General features: G+C 44.0%; 1 protein-coding gene across 1 annotated transcript; it reads right to left on the reverse strand.

Moving 5' to 3' along the window:
- Positions 1-1,528: 1,528 nt before the first annotated feature.
- T265_01797 (hypothetical protein) lies at positions 1,529-18,915 on the reverse strand (the record flags this gene model as incomplete). Its single annotated transcript, XM_009165907.1, has 7 exons — positions 1,529-1,916; positions 5,439-5,610; positions 6,601-6,955; positions 8,878-8,947; positions 13,614-13,891; positions 17,964-18,239; positions 18,473-18,915. 7 exons carry the CDS (start codon positions 18,524-18,526, stop codon positions 1,793-1,795), a joined length of 1,329 nt encoding a protein of 442 aa, XP_009164171.1.
- Positions 18,916-19,237: the final 322 nt, after the last annotated feature.

A 19,237-nucleotide genomic window follows, 5' to 3' on the forward strand; every position in this document is an offset into this window, starting at 1 on the left:
TTTCGCCCTACGTATCTATTCCAAAATTCACGGTTGAGTAGGACTGAATGACCGGTTTCCAAGAGGCAAAACGGAAGAGCGAACGCAGGATTAGTTTCTTATTCCCCACAGATAAAGTGGATACGGATAATGTACGGAAGCCAAAACAGAACACAGCGTTGTCAGATTTGGTTAATCTGGTAGAGAAGATTTCGTCACTGGAATCATCCTTATAAAGATCACAAGTTCACTGGGGACAGGGAAAACATTTGATCATACCGACATGATGCATAGAAAATGTTTACTATATAATTGGAGTTTCGTTATACAACATGGTCATGTGATACGACGGAAAGTCGGGACTGGAGGAAACTGTGGTGGTGCCAGTGCGTATGGTTCTGAGACTACCGGGTTCGTAGAAAGGCGACGATGCGCAGGAACATTAATACGATGCTGAAAGACGGTATGCCCATTAGTCACTGAAAAAGCCCTCAAAAAGCTAAAGTCATTGCACTGCAACTTCGTAAGTCAGAAACTACTTCATTGGATCGTTGTACGTGGACTTGGAAAACGCGAACCGGACAACATTGTCTGGACACACAAAATTCGTCTACGGATGTCGGGACTTGGGAACGTTTTGGTTTTCATCACTGCGCGCCTCATCTCAGTATATTTCAGTTTCCTTTTTTGAGATTACATATCCTCTAGGAATCATAGATTGGTCTAGGAGTAACTAGCCTCTAGGAGAAAGACTTGCAGAAAGCAATACATTTTCTTCATTGAGATAGGAAGTTAACCAAACGGTGAAGCAGAGAGATTACATGTAACTGCTGAAGACAGGGTTCTCTGGCGGCAGCACACGAAGTAATCCTTAAAGATACAACTTAAACGATGGACATCATGCTTGCACCGAGAATTCGAATGGTGCCTTCGATCATCACGTTGAGGTGTGACAAGTTGTTCAAAGTCCGCCAACAACCAGGCAAAAAGGATATCCACGGATAAATGTCAGAACCACCTACGTATCAAAAATGAATCGATAAATATGCCGTTTACATAGTGGCTGAATCGCTCCTTGTACGTTGCGTTGCATGGTATGCGACATACATCGTTAATACTCATTTAATTCTGCGCCAAACGATTCAAACAACCATTTAAGCCTACTTCAATCTAAAAGGGTATGTAAAAAATATCTACACCTTAGGCAGAAGTTTTAATTAAAACCTCAAGGTTCAAGTGGTTTTTGCTTCGTCCACCATTTGTATTGGAATTCCCCGGGATCTGGATTACCGGAGAGTAGGTCGATCAACTTTTCTCGCAGAAGATGTAATTATCAAGCCGTCAGGTTGAATTTTTTACAACTGATGCTTGTAAGGCGAAAGTGTCAGGTGACTGTTTGATATCATCCAATGACACTAAAATCCCATGGGTCGTACCTTCATGGGTCTACCTACAACTCCATAATCATCGTCTCTACATATGACATATAGTCCACTTAATGTTCTCTAACATTGGCTGTTCAAGACTGATTACGGAACGTTAAATGTGCGAAAAAATAAATTTATTGGCGCAGTCGTAAAGAACTACCTGGAAAAGTGAATTGTCGAATAACAAGAATAATCACACAGATCTGTCCCCATTGGGCTGGGCTCAACCAGACAGACAAATGAAAAGTGAACAGGATGCACATCCATATTTGGATTGATCAGATGTGTCAAAAAACAGCGAAATGTCTGAAGCAGCCTGGCAAAAAAATCCCACTGAATCACAAGTGTCTGAGAAAAACTTCACAAAATGAGCGTTTTTGGGGAGGTCAAACGAGAAAAGGCGAATCCAGACAACCGTAACCCGCGGCAATCCCACCTTCGTTTGACTGCAGCAGTTTCGTCCTAAGTAGGTGACCAGATTGTTCGTTCAGTAGAACTGCGTCACCACGCCTGCGGTGGTGGACATAGAAGGAAGATAATAAATGAACGAGCATGAACAACCACAATCATAACGAAGTACACAGTACCTCAAAACTGGGTAGTGACTGTGATCCCCAAATTAAGAGTATGAAAACTGGTGACACAGATTTAGCTTGAATTACGTGATTGGATCTTCTTCCGCCTTAGATCTCGACGAACCTCGTCACCTAGTCACTTCGCCCGACGAAACTTGTGTCGAAAGCAAAACGTTATTTTAATAAGCTTAACGATTGTTCCCAAACTTTGTTGTGACAGGGGCGGTAGTCAAACAGTAAGCTGAAGTTATTGCAGGTTACGGTGATTGCTCAGTTAATTGTGATGTCCGAATAGACCTCAGTATTTTCGATGTTTTAGGGCATCTCATTTTAAAAAGCCCCACTGGATCATCACTGCAAACTGCTGAACAGTGATACTGGCTGCTAGCGTTCCGCTCACCCAGGTTGTGAAAGACAGGGGACAGCTACGCGCTCTAGAGTACCTCATACCACTCAATGTTGAATCAAATAGTAGTGATGAGCACTAGTCAGAGGTCGTGAAATCAGGAGGACACCACGCAGCCATGGACTGGCTGTGTTCGCTTATGCGTCTCGTACTATGGTGCTCATCCAGGGAAACGGCGCGACTGAGTTTTCTGGTAATGATCTTTACACCCAATTACCGAGTCAATAACTAGCGTCTCCTAGGTTACTTCTAAGTACGTGGAGAAAGTTGATTCACTGGCGAGCAAATAAGTGATTAAGTCGGTGCAAACTGTCGACGATGAACTGCTTCTCCGGAAACCAGTCGGTAACGTTGATCTGATGTTCTCACCAAACTTGTACAATCCTTAAAAAACCAATAATCAAACAAGCAGGGTATGAGTCAGGAAGGATGCCATGGTATGTACCTGAAAACAAACGCCCTGGGAGTATTTCGACCTCAGAGGTAGAGTACACTGGAGAGGAGTTTTTCATGATTGCATAGATAAAAGGCTGAAGACGAAAGAAGTAAGGGCAACCTTGCCTTTCAGTACTGAGTGTGGCAAATTCAAGCAAGAGTTAATCATGCCCCATAAGAACCACCGACGTACTAGTAGTAATAATAACAAGAATAATAACAGTAATATTAATAGTGGTGGTTCCATCATTTCGGTGCCTGTTTGCCGTGCTATTCGAAGGAAGCATGAGAGCTGGATTATGTGTACCAATGTAATTCATGGTTAGGCTGAGATACTGCCACGTTGTCCGGGTCTAGACAGGAACGAACGAGGAGCTTGAGGTTGGCTTCGAACCAATGACCTTTCGTTCAGTAAGTTCATACACTAACCACTGAGTTAGTTGGAGCTCGACGTGCTGCTGACGTACCTGACGATCACCAGAGTCAAGAACATTCCTCAGGTCAGGATGACCAGTGTTGGTCACTGAAAGCAGTATTGCCCTTCTGGAACTTATTGAAGAGGAAAGATGTGATTTATGCAGACTTGCGGCGAAACCCAGCAAGGCCGCCATACGCAGGATTAGACACTTCAAATGCGACAATCTTCAAGTTAGTATCGCAATAATATCTGCAGTGTTCAAGTATCCTTTTCGTGACTGGAAGTGCAGTGAGGGTATATTTTCTTTACTCCGTTTAACACGAGGTTCTATTAGACAGGTCCTCAACTGCATTAAGGACAGGGTAAAATCCGTCCGGATCCGTGACTTTTCTTGTCCTGATGAGTAGTTAGTGTGCACAAACCACTCTTCAAGATCTGCGTTGCTCCAACTGTTCGGTTCATCTTTCGGTATGGCGTTTTTTAGATTGAACTGCTGGGCCATCCACTTCAATAATTTCTTTGCTGGCATTTGTCTTACTTCGTTGGTGAAAAGGGGCACGACGGTTTTCGATTGCAAGAATTTTTTCTATCATGAGTGAACAGTACAAACAGGCACCATATCTCGTGTTGAGGCTCTTCAGAATAACCGGAGGGCACAAACCCAATAAACAGTCAGTCGTGCGCATAATTCCCGCACCATATATAGAACAGGGCGAATCACCAAACACACACAGAGCAGAGTGTGAAGAGACTGGTTCCGTGCACACAGAGCAGAGTGTGAACAGACCGGTTCCGTGATAAGTGTTTTTGGAAGTACGACCACACTTGAGCCTCGTATGCGTATTTCGAAGAAACAACAAATGTCTAAATTGAGGTTGATAAGTTTGAACGAATCTGTGTAGTGGTTTGATAGAGAGTACGGGTGTTGAAGACTTTTATCCAGTTTGACTTCAAAGCACTGCAGATTGAACAGGGGATATACATCAGACAGTTGACGATCCAATGATTCTTTACGTCTGATTGTGGAAAAGGATATAATCTACCAAGATGAATAAGTTCAGGAGGCAAGTAAAACCCGTCGACAGCCGATGCCAAGGAAGAATCATGCCAACTTGAGCCATTAATCCAAAAAACAGATAGAGGATGTAACATTTCGCTCGGGGGTCGATACTTTGATATCACGCGTGAGGCAACGAATGTCAGGTGTTTCCTGAAAGAGCTCATCCGGAGCACGAATAACCCATCCGACTGTGAGGATTGGCCTGGCAGAAGAACAGACAGTAAGGTAAAGATACCTATGCGCCAAGGAAGCCTTTGAACTCGCACCGTACTCTTGCTCTAAGTCCGCTACTCAGGCCTCTCTCTCACTCTCTCCTGCTTTTAATACAGTATTTGACGTGTAGAACAGCCAACGAGCTGTGCTTGCGCGTGCTGTAGATAACTTACCGATTGACGTCAGCTGCATCTCTAAAATTTGAATAATAGATCCAAGTACGGTGACTGACCTCATAGCAACTCTTCCACCTGGACACCATAGACCGCCAACTGCGAGCGCTTCTGTAGCTGTAGTAGTGGGTTACGCCTACTTTAGTATAGCCCCAAGTTCACGAGCTGAAACTCCATGGCTCGCTTGGATACCGAGTCTGTGCCGTGTGAAAACTCACACTGATCGAAATGCTAAACGCCCACTTGTTTATCGTGCCCAGTTACGTAGCTCTAGCTCTGATTCATTAGAAGACACTCTCTTGTCCTCTAAGAGTTAAACTGACTAGATGGATATCAGCTGCGAATGGCGTGATTAAGTCATTCATTGCCGATCGCTCTGGACTACATAGGTTGATTCAAACCGCACCCTGATTCGGTGCAGATTTTCATTAAATTTTCGCGGTAAACTTAAAAACGAGCTCCCGATTTAGCAATAGAGCATCTATGTGAGCCTAAAATTACAGAAACACGCCAAGCGGCATCGTCGGGGAGCGCCACGGTCATCGCAGTTACACGCGACGCTGAATACTTAGCATGTGGTGACAGAGGCGTGGTTGAACCAGAACGTTCAAGAAATAGAGGACGCCGGTGCGGTGTGTGGTGTACTTTCAACAACAGTTTAGTCAACCGTGTGCCATCGTGCCAACGTCCTGGTCTCAAACAAAACGAAACGGCTGCCAGTACACGTCAACATTTGACAAACGCACACTTACCCGATAAACGCCCCAAATATTCCCAGCTCGCTAACCATCTCGTGACGCTTCGTGGGATCCGGTGAGGTGAGGATGAAGTTCTCCACAATAAAAGGAAACAGCCGCTCCATGATTATATAGGAAAAATGATCCCCTTGCTCTAGCAAGCTGTTTAGTTTCGTGACCAGTTCATCTGGGGCGAAGACAAGACGGAAATATGTGGAATCAACCGAAATATGATTGGGCGTTGTCGGTTACTTAAACAAGAGCTCACGCTAGGTGTGGAATAAATAGTTATCTACAGATCATCATATTAATGTAAGAATACAACGCACAGGTCCAAGTGCCTCAGTGGGACTTACTTCATGTGTGGAATGCAGAATTTTGATATTCTTGACCCACTATACTACTAGTGGTACTGGTTGAAAACGGTTGTTCCAGAGATGTGAACGCCCTACGGGACTTGTCCCTGAAGTGAAGTGTGCTATGTGAGTTTTATCCTTTAATTTAACAGGGAAATAGCGTAGTTCCCCTGGATAGTAGTCATCCCATCAAGCCAACAACGAGGACTTAGCGGGACCAGACGAACGTAGTAACGCTGAAGATCTGGTGGCTGTAAATAACAACTAAGAACCAGTACTGATATAGTTTCGCTAGAGGTAAGGGACCGTAGGCGACTGAGTCTTGCTTCGTGACGTGGAGGCAAAAGCAATGATACAATGTAAGGTATTTCTATGGAAGAGCTCGATTTGAGTACACTAAAGGACTCTCCCGTAGGGAAAATAAAGAAATCTTGGTATTCGACATCGTATCCTAGAGTAATATGGTTGTGGCTGTAAGGAATATTCAAAACACCAAGATTCCAAACCTGGTACGGAAAATGCTAAAAAGTTCTTTGACCTACTAAGAAAGAGCTGTGCTATCACGCAGTAAAGTCATTTTAAACGAACAGGAAATAGGGTTTTCCATTACAACAAACGGATTAGTATAGACGAAATTCCATGGTCGGAGTTAGAAGAGCATAAAAATAAATGGATGTATGAACAGCCGTCGGTAAGTCGCAGTCCTCAGGAGGAGGGGATATTAACTTGACTGTCTTCTATTTCGGTGACCACTCACCGAAGCTTACGGGTAGTTGCATATTGATTGCCTTTGTTTTAGAGTTGCTCAGGCGTATACAAACCTGTACGCACACTACATCGCAAGCAATGAAAATTAGACATACTATCGAAGTAATTATTGCCTCCACCCTCGCGCTGTGGCTTGAGGACATATAGATGCGGATCCGAGCGGCAATTTTCGATCACTTGATCCACCTCCTCCTGATCAAACAGCCCAAATGAATCTGTCAGGGTGAATTGTTTGGCGAAGGTGGACAAGATATGGCTGTAACTGGGTTCACTGGGATCTATAAATTTGGCGAGTTCGCTGGGTTTAGAGAGCGCAGTTTGGACCAGTTTGGTATTGGCGAGCATATACTGGATACACGGACACTTGATTGCCATCGACCGTTCTAGTTGGTACTTAACGTCCCATATCTGGGTAGGAATGGAAATGTGGACCGGTTTTTAGGGATTTTGAAAAATATCAAAATCGGTTACAAGGTCACGAATAATAAAATCCCCTTACGATGGTCTACCAACAAGGGTACGCTTGATCCCTACACTCCAGTTAGTAAAGTTGAATCCCCATTAGCCGTCCCTAACTCCAACGCTGTGTGCACTACAGTTCAACAGGAGGAAGACAACACGGAACAAATGCAGGTGTATTACTGAATGATCCACTTCAAGCCCTTTTTTTAGAAAAGCTCCAATTCTCACCTCAATACGGAAAGGAAACAGCAATAGATTTTCACAGGGCATTGTCTACAGAGAAACCTCTTGTTGTTATTGTTGTAGAGTGAGTGAACAGGATTTTCACAGGGCATTGTTGTTGTTGTTATTGTTGTAGAGTGAGTGAACAATCTTTGAGTGGTCACAGAGACCCAAACTATCAACGACGATTAATGGCATTGTTTGCATTCTTTAGGGTACGTAACTTTCGGTTTATTGCTAGGGACATGGGAAGCTCATACGGACCGTCCCAAATAATTGCTCTGTGACGGTTGCAAGGCCATCAGTCACATTACGCGTGGAATAAAGTGCAGAGAGGTGATCACGAGTAAACCAATCGAGTACTGTACCTGGATTCATTGAGCAATCAGAATCAAGGCGTTTATACCGTTATGTCACTCAGGCGGTTAATGGCGAGGCACCAGAGGATGTGAGGACGAATGAGGGCTATTGAGGCGGAGTAGACAGTTTGTAGGTTCTTGCCGATTCGCCGAACAATCGCTAACAATTCTTCCCAAAGGACAGCAATCCGTTTCACGATTTGGTGGTAGAACGCAAAGTACGCGGCAGGAATCATACAACACCGTCATTGATGCTGAGGAATTAACGTATCAGCTTCACCTATCTCACGAACGAATTGGTAGCAACACCATCTACGAAGCCAATTTGTTGGGGTAATTATTTTCAGTCAGTCCCAACAGCACACACCGGTGGTGAATCGCCATCAGTAAGACAGTGTAGAGAGCACGAGGTTAACAAGAAAACAAATATAAAAATTCCATTGAAACACAAAGTTTGCAATGCCTGCTTATCGACGGACAGTGTAAAGGAGACAGTACTAGCAGAAGAGGAAACAACATTATCTGTTATAAGGCATGTGGTGCCATCAGCGTGAAGACATCATGGAAAAATTGTAAAATACTTGGGGAACTTGTGTCCTCAATTTGTGAATGAAGTAACCTGAATAACAATCAAGTCTCCGTATTTGCGGTGCATCATCGAATGTGGTGACAGAAGGACATTATATTATCGACCAGTCAGAGCTTATAGCTCATGCATGCGATTGAACCTCCTCCATAGTTCAGATTCTTGATGCCTCAATAAGACAGTGTGGATAGGCTCTACTTCTTCGGCCTCTACTGACTACACCAGCTGGCTCCTGTCAACCCAACTAACTGAGTGAGCAGACCAATGGCTCGTGATCTAAATTGCAATGATAGGTAATAGCCTAAATGTATATACTCTCATCGACCTAATGAAAGCACTAGTTCTTCTCAGAATGGGTAAGACTCACGCAACGAGGGCCTTTTGCGAAGTCTCAGCCAGAGTAGAAGCGATGAGACGGTCAGCCAATGGCAACTTTGCGGACTATAAAAACCTGGGGTAATTGGGGTTGGATCACGTGTTTTTCGGTAACTACCGGTTAAATTCCGAGATGATTTCTTCGTAAATATCAGCTTGGGATTCGAAGTAAACGTTCAAGCCGCAGATTTTTAGACGTGGAAGGGAGTAGATCAGAATGATTTTCAGCTTTTGAGGTCTTTTTATAAATGCATTGTACTTCAAACCAAAGGGTATGGACAACATCATATACTAAAACATGGCAAAACGTTGTATCTACGTCTTACCTCCTCATTCGGAAAATGATCTGGAACATACCCGAAACGAAAATAGACCACGCCCACATGTCTTCCATCGCTGAAAATTGAGGAAGCAAAAGGACTTCATGAAATAACCCGGAAGAACGGCTTTGACCCGCAAGATGCTCAAAAAAGGTGATGGAAATGGACATCTCCAACCAGATTTATTGCAATGAATGTGTTAGAGTACACTAAAGAAACGGAAGTCTTGGTGAAAAATGAATCAAACTGGTCGGGTATTGTGCTACCAATTATTCACCTATGCCATACAGGGCATATGTCGATTTTCTTTAGATGGAGTTATGTAATTTCGCTTTAGAGGAAAAGGCCAAAAGGAGCCCATCCCCTTCAGCTCCTGTGTTTTACTAATAACTCCAAATGAAGATATGCTTGACCAGAGCCCAGCACACACAAGGCACTTACGTAACTCACATTCTTCACACATGGTCTGAGTACACCATAACCTAATTTTCGTTTATCATATGAATAAAAACCTGAAAACTATGATCGATTTGCCTCCACAACTGTCACCAAATGGTCAGATTTTACTGGGTCACTTCAACCCAGAACAAGCACTGAGCTCCAATATGAACTGGACTGCACTGTTAACAACCGCCTATGTCCTATTGTGTCTGGTTTAGAAACCTAAACAAATGTCACGTCGATGCCGGTGCCAAGTGAAACTACTATAACTACAAACTTGTCTCCCCTTAGCGGGCTACGTCTCCCCCGTACATGCTTGGCCACCAAACCGGAAGATATTGAGAAATGGAAAACCGTTTGCCGCTTCCGAAGTCTTTTCTCCAAGTTGAAAACTGGCGAATTCCACGGTCGGTGTTACAGACTCAAACGTCTTGGCTTCTTGATTATTTATGGTGTGCCTTATTTGCTCAATCTTAGAAGTGTCGATGACAAGGAAATTTTGTGCATCTATTCATACCGTCTAGAAATGTCTCATAAAACAGGAGAATTTGGTTACATCAAATAGGTGACAGTAAACAGAACAAGTGAAAACTCATAGTTTGTGGTAGAGTGCACATCCATTGGTTGTTTGCGGTGATTTCCTCGAAAATTACTCAATCTACTTTACAGTGAATATGTTCGGAACGCTTTTTTGGAACCAAATTCTGCAAGCCAATATATTCCATTCCATTAACTTATACCGGATCTCTGGAAGCTACAACGAGGTTTGCAGAAAAGAATCGAGGGGGAAGACTCACGCTTAGCGAACGACAGTGACTCATCCTGCAATTTTGTAATTCAGATAGAGTAGTTCTTTGTCCAACCAACGATACCGTCCATGAGTCCACCTATCGTTGAAAATGCCTGCGATTCCAGTTGTTCATCCTATACTAGGCTTGAAAGTGGAAGACTGCCTGACTTCAGTGTTTGGCAGTTTTCGACGCAAAAAGATGTGCTAAAACTTACGAAATATTTGAAAATCGAGTGCAGAGCACAGACGTTTAGTATCCACCGAATAAGCTGATCACTACCAAGTGTACATTACTTTGCTAACAAATAATTTTACTCAAATTCAGAACACGTTTTGATGAACAGAACTAACCAAAACCAAAGCCTCAAGGGAGTAGGGCTGACTGACATCATTTGGATTGCTTAGTTCTAAATGCAACCCACTGGCGCAATGCGAGAGTCGAATACCAAGGTGCAGCATGAGGTTGCTGTCAGGATTATTTATCCTTTTGAGGGTCTATTGTTGTGGTTGATCGACTACGTCATATATGAACGAGGACGGACCTTAACATGTATCATTCGCGATAGACAACTTCCGGCCGGCGGTCCTCTAACTCGGTGGGGTCTTCTTCACCGTTCTTGTCCAACAACCCGAATATTTATTGGACGGTGGATTTGGCCTGTTGCACATATCTTTGTTCTACAACCCTGTTATACAACCCTTCTAAATATCACACAAGGACTGATCTGTTTCTATGGCACCTAACCACACATTCAAGAATGAAAACCGAGTGGCAACTAAGGGTGCAGTACCATCACACCGACAAAAAGGCTGTTTTGTCATTTTCAAGTTGAAATATGCAGCACCCAAGACATCGATGCCGCATTTCTGAGTGGTGGACTACACTGGTTGGCTTCCCTGGAGGCGCACAGATAAGGAAGTGAGTTTTCTTTCCCTTGCCAGATTGAGGGAACGGAAGACAACCGCGAATGGCCTACAAGATAGGATGCATGCGGGGCAATTTCCGCGCTTCATTCCGAGAAGTTTCTCGACGTTTTCTTCGCGAAACATGCGTGTCTATTGTGAACAAGTCAGTTAATGGAGGGCATAGTATCAAGCAAAGGTTTTGAGGTACCCATTCAATCTCTTTTAGTATGCAGTATACTATATACATTGCCCGTAAAATATCTGGAGGGTTGCGACATCTGATGGAGCGTTCGCTGATTGATCATACTATCACAGTCAGCACAAGGACATCAGCTTAGCCTGCAGTTGATGCTCAAGGATGTGAATATAGCAACCAGGGATTAGACTGCACGAAGAATAACGGTAGGCTGGACGAATCCGGACGGGATAACAACACCGCACTCGCACTCAACACCACGTAACGCAAACCTTCACACCAAGTTCGATTGGGGAATCAGTCGACAAGCTGAAAGAATTCTATAACGTTTGACAAATTTCAGAAAAAAGTAAACGACCAAGGATACAGCACTGGGGGTGTTTGAGATTATTCAAGGTCAAGGAGAAGATTCTGGTATGACCTGTACAAGTTTCCCCTCAAAGGGGAAACGGATAACAAAGTGGATAGAGATACAGCACGGAAAAAATTACGAGTAGATCGCGATCGCCCTAGAATGGTAAAACGACGAATAACTACGGACGAATGAAAAGGCTTGCGAGGACGGGGATTCTGAGAAACACGAGACCCCGCTACAGAGCCGGCTGATGGAGCAATTTTCTTAAGATGTTTGGGCGCTATGTGCTTCACTCCCTCTCCATAAGTAACATAAACTTAAGGGATGTCGAGAGGATAGCTCCTTTGAGAAAATAATTTGTCTGAGAGGAGTAACCCTCCGGATCCAACATAACAAAAACTTGACAAGTGGTTGAAAATCACATCCGCGATACCCAATACACTCTGTTCGTTGGTTAAAGAGAGACTAACCTGGCTCTGTATGTTCAAAACAAACCGATAAGCGACGGGTGAATTTGTAGTCGAACTCATTCCAAATTTGCTTAACTTATGGAACGACACTGGAGTGCTAAAGACATCTCGGAACTGTTTCTCAACACCACGGTTGCTTGATCCATGTAAACTATCGTGCAGGCGCCACAGCTTATTTTGTATACACAATCCATAGTCCTATCAACCAGAAGGTGATCCTTCAGCTGCGTACGCTCTGGAAGTAGCGACTCGGTTGTTACTTGCAGAAACAAGGTTGCAAGGGCAAACGAAACTCTCTGTAGATGAGGCAGTCGAAGACATAAAAATGTAATGTAGCGATTGTACGAAAGCTTATATAGGTCGGTGAGCACAAGCAATACATAAATAGGCTACAAAAAAAACGTAGATGAATATCAGGTGAAAGTTAAAGACAAGGACTAAGACTCACACTAGTGACCGAGGCGGTGGAAATGGCCAAGCATCACAGCGTGGATGGAATAGAAGGAGTTTCTTCTGGAGGGGGGCAGTATTATTGCAATCTGACGGTCATCCTTGAATAAAAGTGTAGTTTAAGCAGGGATTTGCGTTTAATCTTAGTTTTAAGCTTGTTGCTTTAAAGCAGACGTGGCAGCGGATTTGGGCTGACCGCTGATCATTTCCAAAGAGGTTACAAAATGGGAAGGACCAAACTGCCTCTTTTGAAGATATTATGCCGCTAGTATTCTCGCCTATAATGAAAAGCTCATAATTTAATAACAAATGTATGTGTGAAGTCATTGGATTCTATACCGCTTCGAAGATGCCCTTGGGTTGAAAAAATGCAGCTAAGGCATCCTCCCAGTCCACTGTTGTCATGTAGCTCAGAAGAGAGGAGATTATCAGTCTAGCCAATAAAAACTGTTCAGATGTAACATCCCTGCGGTGCCTGGCTACCATGTCACCCGAAGGAAGCACGAGGGCTGGTATATTGTCAGGTAACCCATGCCTAGACGGGAGAAATCGAGATGCCGAGGTTCAGTTCGAACCACGGACATGCCGGTTCGTAAATTCGCGCTCTAACCACTGAGGTATCTCGCCCTAGCTGCCCAGCCAGTAGTAATAGAACATCCAGTGGTGGGCCTAAACAATGAACCTTCCGACCAGTAATTCATACTACATCCAATGATCAACATCGATCTCTCCACATAAAACCAGAAAGCTAATCGCAGTCCGCCAAACTGCAGGAACCCTTAACAGTAGTCAGCAATTACAGGTTCACTAGATACGCTGAACCCGTAATATAGCTAGTTACTTGCACAAATTATCACAGCCAATCATACGGGTTAAACAGCGACCAGTATGCGACGCATCCATCGTCGTAGGAATAAACAGAAAACGCTACTAACCAAAGGTGCTGTTCAGTTGTATTCGACGACGACTTTAGCGTAATTTTTAAAGGTTCAGTTGATGCGAATGGAGTAGTTTGCGATATAATCCATATAAAAAAACTAATTCATGGTGTCAAAGGAGACGAGGGTTAATAAGCAGCGTTGCAGTTAACGTGGCAACAGAAAACAAACCGTTGGACGAAATCATGAGACTTACACAAACAACCTCAAATCATCGTCTAGTTTCAACCGACCTGTGGTGGCCTTCAGGTCCTCAAATGTGCGTATCATAACGGGAATATGTGGATGCCTCGATACAAGACTGGCGAACAAGGCAGCTTGATCGTATGCATTTGATTCTGTGGACGAGACAACCATCATTACAGCGGCAACTGATAAATTTCCGCTTGACGACTGTCCGCATTCTTTCAGGTAGAGTTGGACCGCAGTTGCCATAGCATCGGCGAAGTTGTCAGCCGCATTGCATTCGGGTACCTGTGAAAGAAGGGAACAACTGCGGCTGAGTGAAGTATGATGATGGACAAAAAGCAAAAAAAAACTAATTAGGATTTCTGTGCAGACCATCGAAACTTGTGAAGTCCAACCCTCGAATTTCACGGGAATTTCGAGGTACTTTCAACACAGATTTCAAGAAAGGTAAAGCTACGGGATATAACAGCGATAACTAGTCTCCACTTGGTCTCATCCTGTATAGGTGGGTAGTGACAGGGATCAATGATATCGACCAAAATGATAACACGGGAATACACTACGTATAAAATCTAAATTTTTGCAAAAGGTTATTAGTATGGGAACAACGCAAGTAGCCTCTAACTCACTAGAAAGTTTTTGTTAGACACCCTTCGGAACAGAACAGACAGCTGATCTATAACGGATTACCGTCTGATGACTGATGATGACGTGTTAGTTAACCAGTAGCGGTATCACTTTTCTGTCAGGCTGAGTTCAAAAGTGACATCATCATGCTCACTGGGTGTTTCATACTTGCATACAAAGCACCTGTAAGATAAGGATGAAGACGGCCCTTTTTAAACGTTTGATGTACTCAGCTTCCAAATCTATTTGCAAACGTCGAACAGACATGTCACTAAAGTTCATTATGAGTGGCCAGTTATGGTTAATCATCGTGATGGCCATACGGACCATCGTTAAGCTGCAACATCACTTCGATGCACAGCCGTTACGCCAGTTGAGGGAAGCACGATGGCTGAGATCCTGCCAAGTTGTCCAAGTCTGGATACGACATTAACCTTTACACTGCCCTTCTAGAGCTACTCAGATGACTGGAAACTGTTATTGGCATACTGGAAACCGGGTGGAAGTTCAGTATAATCAGTTTTCCCCACACTGGACATTAACAAAGTTAACTTTCACCTGAACAAAGCATTTCCCATCTCAAAATCTGTCTTCGTGAGGCATTCGAAAAGCGGTCACATAAAGAGCCACCTGCCGGCAATGTATAAAAATGGCCATCCAGCAGGCAAACAATTCTTATGAAAAGCAGCCTTCCTTATTTGAAAAGATAACCAAGTAGAAATTGTCGCGCTAAGTGAAACAGTATAGATACTCGTGCCAACAGTAGATTTCTAGGGACAGGGTTCGCTGCCCGAAAGTATGGTGATGCGAGCATTCATTAACATAAACATTTTATTTCCTCTGTAGGGACAAAGTCAGGCGGTAGCAGGTGGGCCCAAAAATACTACACACCAGTCATTCGAGTTGGGTCGTCTCTTGGTTCAACGGTCTACACAGCTCAAAAAGGAATACCATTTCAATGATGAATAAGTTGGCGTCACCCGGTGAACGGTTTCAACGGATGATCCCACAGTGATGTCGGAAAGCATGGCTTCCAAATTTACCTCCGCATTAGGAAGAAAGCATATCATTAAATAGATTGAGGTTCATTTTTCCCGACGGGTAAGAACAACCACCAAAACGTGCCATCTAGAGGGGTTAAATATGAAACTTCATCGGGAAACCAGGAAATCTTGATTCATCGAGCAAACTTACCAGTAAAACATGTTACACTTCAACTAGAATATGGTTACGTATCAAACAGGTGCAAATGCGAGCTTTGCATCAGCTGCGAATAAACCTTCTTTATATCGTTCAGGATAGAAAACTGATTTAACTCGGAAAACACTCCCCGATTAGTCTCAAACAAGGCCGGTACCACGGTGGGCTACCGGAGAAATCTGATCAACCTCACCAAAGTACTTAAGAAGCATCCATTTCTACGTCAGAGGAATCCTTTATTTCAACTTCGGTTGCGCCGGTCCCAACTCCCCCTGGACAACCGTGCCACCCCCAGAATTGAATTAATCAAACGCTCTGTGTCAGTGCATTTGTACAAATTTAGTTAGATCTGAGTACCCCAGAATACTCATGGTACGCTTGCATCAAGTGTACTCTGTTCGCTTTCGTCTTTTCCCCAAGTCAAGTTTGCAAAATAATGTTTTGTGGTTCCGCGGGGGGGGCAAGCATTTGAGTCAGTACTGTTGTTCACGTTCATGAAAACGCCCATGAAGGCAAAATCTCAGTAAACAGTATGTTCCATGTGGTGCACCCCTGATCACTTTGCCTCTCAACTGTATAATCATCCGTTTGCTCAAGTTACTTTCACTCTAACTGTGCAGTGAGCTTTCTAGCAAGGTAGTTGTGGTCCAATTGTCGATCAACTGATTCAGCTGCTTCTACTCTCAGTTTTGCATGTGGTTAGGTGGGATGGACGAGAATCGAGTAAATGATCCCTTCTTCATTGTCCAAGTTGGATGTTATTACCTCATTGTTTACTAACGAACAGCTTTTACAATTTTTGTCAGCACACTCAGAACAACAAATGTGCCAGCATGCATTCTCGGGTCGCTACTGTGTTGTACATGGAAAATATTCGCAGAAGTTTGAGATACAGCATCCAGAAGGAGCAGAATGGGATAGCAACGGAGTTCGAGGTGTCCCGGTGGTTAAAGGGCAAACATACATACCGGAAATTCTGTGGTTCGAACCAAACTTCGGCATCTGGACCATTGCTATCCAAGGTCCGACGACCTGGCAGAAACTCAGCCCAGGTATTTCTTTCGGGTGACATGGCAGCTAGGCACCGAAAGGGTGTTACTATAGCAAAACGATTTCTTTTATTTTATTACAACAGACTCATCTGTAGGCTGATGATTTGTTCGCAGTAAGGATAAACAGTGAAACATCATGATGACTCCTGATTGTTGCTACCGATAAGATAATATCTTCGGGTTTTTAATAGCTGACAGAGTTGTACAGAAGACCTTCGGCACTTGTAGCATCTACTAGACACTGAAAGAAGCTGGTAACGCACTGGGTTGTTAAAATTGAAATTCAAGAAACATTCAGACTTTCAACCAGACAGTGATTTCGAAAGAATATGTGGACACTATAGTACAAAACTGCAATGTACTACAAGGACCTTGCTACTGAATAGAAGGCAGGGTACGAACAGTAGTACATTTGCCTGAATCTCAAGGGACGTGTATAGCAAGCTACAGTGCGGGTTGTTTTGTTGTGCAGCTATGAAACTTGGCCTGTTCGAGCAGCGAAACTGAGACGTCTTCAAATGTTCGACAATCGTTGCCTCAGAACCATAGCTCGTGTGGTTTGGTTTCGACGCAGCTACCTACCCCCCCCCAAATCATCGGTGAGCGAAACCGCGGCAGCCACAACCACAGTACGACGAGTACGCGGTTACTATAGCTGACAATGATGATTGGTTTCGACGCACCCGTAACGGGGCGATTGGAAAGCGAGTCTTCGGTTATGCAACGGGTACTTCCATTGAAGTGTGTCCAGCACCAGAAGCTGCGTTGGTTGCGTATGACTAATCACCGTTTGGCGAAAATAGTGCTGTTTTCCATGCCCAATTCAGAGTGACGGAAGCAGAGTGGTGGCCAGTCCTTGACCTGCCAGAGGGGTATGGGAGAAATTACGAAGCGTTTGGGGGCTGTCGCTGCCAGTCGCCTTCCAGGATGGGGACCGCGTGATCCCTAATGCACCTGATTGGAAACGCTGTAAGATATGGCTGCCAACCAACTTCAGTGGCAATCTTGTTGTCAGTTTCTATCTAAAGCGTTCAGCTGTAGCACCCTTCCGGTGCCTAGCTGCCATGCTACCCGAAGGAAGCACGAGGGATGGGATACTGCCAGGTTGCCCAAGCCTAGACAGGGGAAGTCGGGAGGCGGAGGTCGGGTTCGAACCACAGACCTTCCGGTCAGTAAAGTCGCGCTCTTACCAGCTGGACCATCTAGACTGCCTCTGTGAGTGTTTTGAGGTGTAGGCACCTCGGATTGATTGTATCGAGCTATCACTAAGTCCCTTTTCCGTCCACTTTTATTCTTTTCCTCACAATAAGGCTTTCAATAAATCATGTTTGTACGGTAGCGAAGCATCGGTGTTGAACGCTGCTGTTATACTGCCGATGGTGATGATACGAATGAGTGGAGCGATAAAGCAGAGAACCAAACCAAGAGCTGGCAAGGTCTCTAAATAAATGATAACTTCGATCATCGTTAATACTCACTCGGATCAAAGATTCCTCAGAGAAGCCACAGAGAGAAAGACATTGGCGATGCTGCTGGACAACACGCTGTGACATCCCACAAAAACTAGAAGCCATTAAATTGAATTCCACTTGACGGAGAACTAAGCCTTGCCAATCATAGTGGGCGTTCGCATGGAACTGAGCAGACCGGTCGGTTCGGCGGAGACGTTCATCGATGGACTCCTTCAACCGTGGATCTATATTTGGATCCTGATGAAGCATGTAATCCGAACGATTGAGACCCAGAAAGATGCTCTATACAAGCAAAAAAAGACAAGTAGGCGACAAAGGATCAATAATTTTCACAACCAAAGCAGGAGATACAGGATTCAATAATTTGTCTGGGTGGACTGGGTCAGGTTGAAAAAGGGACTCATAAGACCTAGATAAGGTTTCTAGAAAATCCAACAAGATTTTCCCCCTTACTGTCTAATGCAACAAGGTAACGAGCATTCTAAGGCTATCGTAGTGCATTTACAATCACGTACCTGCATTCGATCTTGCTGTCGGACGCGGTTATAAATATCCCAAAGGTGTTGCATATAGTCATCGTGTTCTATGATACTTAACGATACGGTTGATCAATGTGAACTGCTTTGTACTGTGTCATAAGCGATTCCAGAAAGGAATGGCTTCCGGCGACTTTATGGAACAGCAGGTTGAAGTCTTGCTGAATGGATCGTGCGAATTCCAACGATTGGAGAGGAAACGGAGATGGCAATAAAGTGCAAGATAGTGGGGAAATCAAATCACCGTTCTTCTTCAGAATTCCTGGCGAAAATAATCAAACATATCACCTACCATTTAATTGGGCGAATCTTCCGGCCAAAAGGATGATCTCATCTAGGTGTTCCATGACCGAACACTATACACAGGTCTTCGAAGCGTACGAGATAAGCGAGTAAGGCAGAAGGCTTGGGTTAAGTTGACTGAAGGATAAACAGACAATAGTATGAATCAAAGTGCATACGATTACGGGGAAAAACAAGTAAAACCCTCAGATATGAACAACCGTGTCCACCAAGTCCTGTAAGTATGTGCCATCTGTAGCTTATTGTGTACGCTTGTTCAGTCATTAGCGGAAACGTTCTTCAAAAACCACCATCCTCATATTCGTTATCAGAGATCGAGACGTTGGTGCTGAAAATTCAGTTCAGTTTTCCAGCTCACAAACCATGTATCAAGGTGCAATGGCTTCAGCTACTGCAGAACAAGAGAATGAGAGCCATGCGTTTGAGACAGTGGTCAAATCG

Source organism: Opisthorchis viverrini (genome assembly GCF_000715545.1).
Source record: "Opisthorchis viverrini unplaced genomic scaffold opera_v5_20, whole genome shotgun sequence".
NCBI lineage: Eukaryota > Metazoa > Platyhelminthes > Trematoda > Opisthorchiida > Opisthorchiidae > Opisthorchis > Opisthorchis viverrini.